Raw genomic sequence first — 5,650 nt, 5'->3', positions numbered from 1 at the left:
TGTTATTGACTATGGGCTTTGGTTCCTTGGATTGATATTTCGTGTTCCGTGTGGTATACCATTTGGGGGCCGAACCTTTGGCTTTATACTATGTGTGCTACCGGCAGTCCAGAATGCCTGGTGGGCGGCAACAAGCCCCACCACTTTGCATCATAGCATATTTATTTCCAAAAGAAACGCAAAAAAAAATATATGTATAACAAGCATTTGCATGTCATATTTTCAGGGACATTCAGGAGTTCATTCAAGTTGAAGATGGACACTCCCATTGATACTGTCAAGGAAGCAAAGAGACATACGCACACCTACAGCTTCTTCCGAGAGCCGTTGAACGCATTAGAGGGGGCTTGAGTTCGTTAATGACCGCTTTCTGCCTGAAGAGTTTCACGGATGATTATGGGAATATCTTGACTTTGTTGGAAACCGTGGTTGATACTCCTGCTTTGCAAACCTTTATGCAATTCTATGATTCTGAAATGAGGTGTTTTACGTTCCAGGATTACCAGTTGGCTCCGACATTGGAAGAGTACTCTATCATTCTTAATCTCAAGGTAAAAGACGAAGTGCCATTCATCGACGTTCCAAAAGAAGTGAATTTCAAGTTGATCGCTGCTGCTCTTTATTTGAGCATAAAAGAAGTATCTGATAATTGGAAGTCGAATGGAGGTGTGTCGGGGTTCTCTTTGAAGTTCTTGGTGAGAAAAGCTAAAGAGGAATTTGAGAAAAAGAATTGGAACGCCTACAATGCATTGCTTGCTGTGGCTATTTACGGGATTGTGATGTTCCCAAATGTTCCCAATTTTGTAGATTCGGCCGCGGTACACATTTTCATGGGAAAGAATCCTATTCCTACGTTGTTGGCCGATACTTATTATGCCGTTCATTCCCGATATGAGAAATGTGGTGGTGCCATCACTTGTTGCCTTCAGTTGTTGTTCATCTGGTTCCTCTCTTTGTTGCCCAGCAAAGGACCTTTTGTGAAGACAAGGGATACGCTCAAGTGGACACACAGGATTATGTCACTTACTTCTTATGATATTCAGTGGCAAAAGTATCGAATTAACGTTTCTGAAGTGATTGTTGGGTGTGGTAAGTTCGATAATGTTCCTTTGGTTGGTACTAGAGGTTGCATCAATTACAATCCCGTGGTATCCTTGCGTCAGTTGGGGTATACGTTGAAAGACAAGCCGGCGGATCACTTGATAGCGGAGACAGTCTATTTTGAGAAGGGGTCGGATCCAGAAAAGTTGAAGGGGATAATTGTGGCTTGGAAGAAGATCCGTAATCATAACGGAGCTCATTTAGGGAAGAAGGAATCACTCGCTTTGACACCGTATGTTGAATGGATTACAAAACGGGTCGGAAACTTGTTGCTGCCATATGATAGGGTTGCACCACTTCAAAAGCAACCTCCTTTGATTCTATCCGAATTTGTGCCAACAGAACTTTACAAGGATGCTTTGGTTACCAACTACAGGTTGCATGAAAGAGAGCAAGAGACCAATTTGAAGTTCTTTGAAGAGAGAGATGCAAAGATGAGGTTGATGCACCAGCTCAAGCAAGTCGAAGGCGCAAGTTCAAGTCAAGCTAGTACACGGAGGCGTCCCTATGAGTTGCTAGAGGAAGATTTGTATCACAAGCAGCAAGAGTGTCTACAGTTACAGAGATCGGAGAGTAGTCTCAAGAGGCAGAAGCGGGATTCAGATAAACAGCTAGCAGAAGAGAAAACTAAGACCGCTTGACTTGAAGAAGAACTAAGAAGACTCCGAGCCCAACGGAGAGGAGATGGAGGAGCTCATTTTGTTGCCAGGCGATCCTAGTATCACCGTGGGGTGGATTTGTTTGATCCATGATGGTGGATTTGATGTTTATGCTTGATATTTGTCGCCCATGTCCAGGATTGTTGGATGGGGTCGCATTTTGATGTTCTGGATTTCTTTTGTATGCCTTATGAGCACATTGTGACACGGTTATGTGTTTTATCTGTATGAACTCAAATTTGCAGTTATGTTTGAATGAAGTATGCTCAGTTTGCTGAATTATTCTTGTGTGCGGATTGTTATTCAGATATATTCGGTATCAGGGTTTCTATGTCCTATCTGAAAGCGGGATGAACTCTTGGATACCTGAAAATTGACAAACATTTCATGCATATCATTCATATATCATACATGTCATATATTTGCAGGTTTTGCAGGTTTTATTATCTTATGTCTCGCTGTTTTGTTATCAGAAGGAGTTCTAAGACGGCTAATCACCCGTATCCGACTAGGAGCAATCAGAGAAGGCAGATGGAACAGATTCAGGAACAAATGGCAGAGATGAGAGCTCAACTGACAGAGCAGATGAATGCGCAGATGGCGCAATTTATGGAAGCATTGACTAATGTGACCAAGGGGCAGGATGACTTATGAGTTCTTGTCGAGAACTCCAGAAGGAATGAGAATGGAGGACATCCAGGGCTGTTTGATGATGTGTCTGGTAGAATTGACGATCATCATGATCCGAATGAGTTTTATCACGTGGGAGGGCACTATAATCCTTTCAATCAGCATCACGGGTTTCCACCTCCACCTCCGTCTCGTCTGTTGGGAAGGAGAGATCATCAGAACCGTGGTAATTTGGATCTCAATGTTGAGAAATTTGACCAGGTGTCAAGGCATAGTGCTGATGGTGCACATGAGGAAGTTGAAAGGTATCGTCTGATTGAAGAACGTCTCAGAGCTGTTGAAGGCAAAGGGGTGTTAGGCATGGATATCAATGACTTGGGGTTGGTTCCCGGTGTGAGGATCCCACCAAAATTCAAAGTTCCATCTTTTGACAAATACAATGGGGCGACTTGTCCCATGACTCATGTCAAGGCTTACTATCGCAAGATGTCAGTTTATTATGAGGATGAGGGTTTTCTAATGCATTTCTTCCAGGATAGCTTGGCTGGAGCTTCCTTGGAGTGGTATGTTCAACTGGAACGCACCTATATCCATTCTTGGAGAGATCTTGTGGAGGCTTTCATTAAGCACTATCAGTACAATGTTGATATGGCACCCAACAGGACCCAATTGCAGAGTTTGGTTCAGGGGACTAAAGAATCTTTCAAAGAGTACGCTCAGAAATGGCGTGAGTTAGCCGCAAGAGTTCAGCCACCGATGACTGAACGTGAGATGATTGACATGTTCACCAGTACTTTGTCTGGACACTATTACTTGGCTTGCAGTGCTTCAGCTAACTTTTCTGAAATGGTGAGATATGGCGAACGTTTTGAGATGGGTCTAAAGATGGGGAAAATTCAGTTAGGAGCTTCTTCTAGTTCTGCTGGTGGTAAGAAACAAGCTGAAGGTTATGCCAGAAGGAAAGAAGGAAATGCTGATGCCATATATGGAAGAAGGGGTTTAGGGAGAAGCAATTCACAGATTAATGCTGTCATGATCCCAGTACCACAACAACAACAACAGGGACAGCGTTCCAATAATGATCGCTATCCTCCCAGGACTAGGCCTCACAGAAAGATTGATCCGATTCCTATGACTTATGCTCAAGTGTTGCAACATTTGCTCAAGATTGAGAAGATTACTTTGAGAGATGCTCCGAATGCTCCGGACACACAATCTCCGAATTACAATGCGAACGCACGATGTGCTTTCCATTCAGGTGCCGCTGGGCATGATACCGAGAGGTGTATTGCGTTGAAGAACAAAGCCCAGGACTTGTTGGATCAAAAGATTATTCAATTCACTCCTACGCCCAATATTGTAAATAATCCGATGCCTACCCATGGGGGTCCAGCCGTGAACGCCATTGTCAATGGTGAAGAGGTGGATAGTGATTGTGACTTTGATAGCTGGATTCGTCCAAGTATTCCTGAAGAGATGCCTTGCAACTGGACAATCGAAGATGTCATCCAAGTTACACAAGCTCAGGAGTAAATTCCTTGTTTTTACTTTTCTTATCATGACATAATTCCTACGCTCTGCCCAAGGCGTAGTGAATCATTTGTAGGGCCATGCAGTTTGCATTTTCAAAGTTAATCATGAAATAAAAGGACGTTTTTGCATTCAAATGTTTTGCTCTTTGTCTTTCTTTTTAACTTTTTCCTTTAAATGGCAATGTTTTTGCACACACTTGCACATAGCTTAATAAAAATAAAACTAAAATAAAAACATCAATCATGCAGATGTTCCATTACCACGGATTCCATTGGTAACAGTTCCGCTATTGCTTGTTATGATTTTGACAATCCGATCTACCAAGCCGAGGAGGAAGCTTATGAAGATTGTGACCTTCCCGATGAGTTGGCCAGATTGTTGAAACAGGAAAAGAAAGCGATTCAGCCGCATCAAGAGGTAATCGAGATGGTAAATGTTGGTACTAAAGAGCAGGTCCGAGAAGTCAAGATAGGGGTTGCACTTGAGAATAGTGTGAAACAGAGGCTTATTGATATGTTGAAAGAGTATGCAGATATCTTTGCTTGGTCCTATGAGGATATGCCTGGTCTTGATACAGATATTGTGGTACACCGTCTACCTCTCAAGGAAGATAGTCCTCCTGTCAAGCAGAAGCTTCGAAGGACTCGCCCAGATATGTCTGAGAAGATTAAGAAAGAGGTTGAGAAACAGTTTGATGCTGGCTTTCTGCAAAATGTGAATTACCCGTCGTGGGTTGCGAATATTGTTCCTGTACCTAAGAAGGACGGAAAGGTCAGGATGTGTGTTGATTACAGAGATCTGAATAGGGCGAGTCCGAAAGATGATTTTCCTCTTCCCCATATTGATGTGTTGGTGGATAATACTGCTCCTTTCAAAGTGTTTTCCTTCATGGATGGCTTCTCTGGGTATAATCAGATCAAGATGGCACCAGAGGACATGGAGAAAACAACGTTTATTACACCATGGGGAACTTTCTGCTACAAAGTCATGCCTTTTGGGTTGAAAAACGCAGGGGCAACGTATCAGCGCGCCAAGGTGACTCTTTTTCACGACATGATTCACAAAGAGATTGAAGTGTATGTTGACGACATGATTGCAAAGTCTCACACTGAAGAAGAGCACTTGGTTCATTTGCAGAAGTTGTTTGAGAGGCTTCGGGAATTCATACTGAGGTTGAATCCAAACAAATGCACTTTCGGAGTGCGATCCGGAAAGTTATTGGGCTTTGTTGTCAGCGGGAAAGGTATCGAGGTCGATCCTGCAAAAATAAAAGCTATACAAGAGATGCCTGAGCCGAGAACAGAAAAAGAAGTTTGTGGTTTCTTAGGGAGGTTGAACTACATTGCTAGATTCATCTCTCATCTTACGGCCACTTGTGAACCAATATTCAAATTACTAAGAAAAGATCAGACGGCCAGGTGGAATAATGATTGTCAAAAAGCATTCGAAAAAGTGAAAGAATATCTGCAAGAACCTCCGATACTAATGCCTCCAGTTCCAGGAAGGCCTTTGATTATGTACCTCACAGTTCTTGAAAATTCAATGGGATGTGTGCTGGGTCAACATGACGAGTCTGGCCGAAAAGAGCATGCAATATACTACCTTAGCAAAAAGTTTACCGACTATGAATCCCGATACTCACTGCTCGAGAAAACTTGCTGTGCTTTGGTGTGGGCTGCTCGCCGGCTGAGGCAGTATATGTTGGTTCACACCACCTTATTGATTTC

At 43.0% G+C, this 5,650-nt stretch overlaps 1 protein-coding gene across 1 annotated transcript; it reads left to right on the top strand.

Moving 5' to 3' along the window:
• The first annotated feature begins 359 nt into the window (after positions 1-359).
• LOC131593460 (uncharacterized) lies at positions 360-1,742 on the top strand. The gene has a single exon (XM_058865962.1). It carries the CDS (start codon positions 360-362, stop codon positions 1,740-1,742), a length of 1,383 nt encoding a protein of 460 aa, XP_058721945.1.
• The last annotated feature ends 3,908 nt before the right edge of the window (positions 1,743-5,650 follow it).

The sequence above is a fragment of the Vicia villosa genome, linkage group LG1, assembly GCF_029867415.1.
Source record: "Vicia villosa cultivar HV-30 ecotype Madison, WI linkage group LG1, Vvil1.0, whole genome shotgun sequence".
NCBI lineage: Eukaryota > Viridiplantae > Streptophyta > Magnoliopsida > Fabales > Fabaceae > Vicia > Vicia villosa.
This window is presented reverse-complemented; position numbering and strand designations above follow the sequence as displayed.

Excerpts from the sequence above, each read along its gene's own strand:
- LOC131593460 (XM_058865962.1), top strand. The coding sequence starts at position 360 with ATGACCGCTTTCTGCCTGAAGAGTTTCACGGATGATTATGGGAATATC.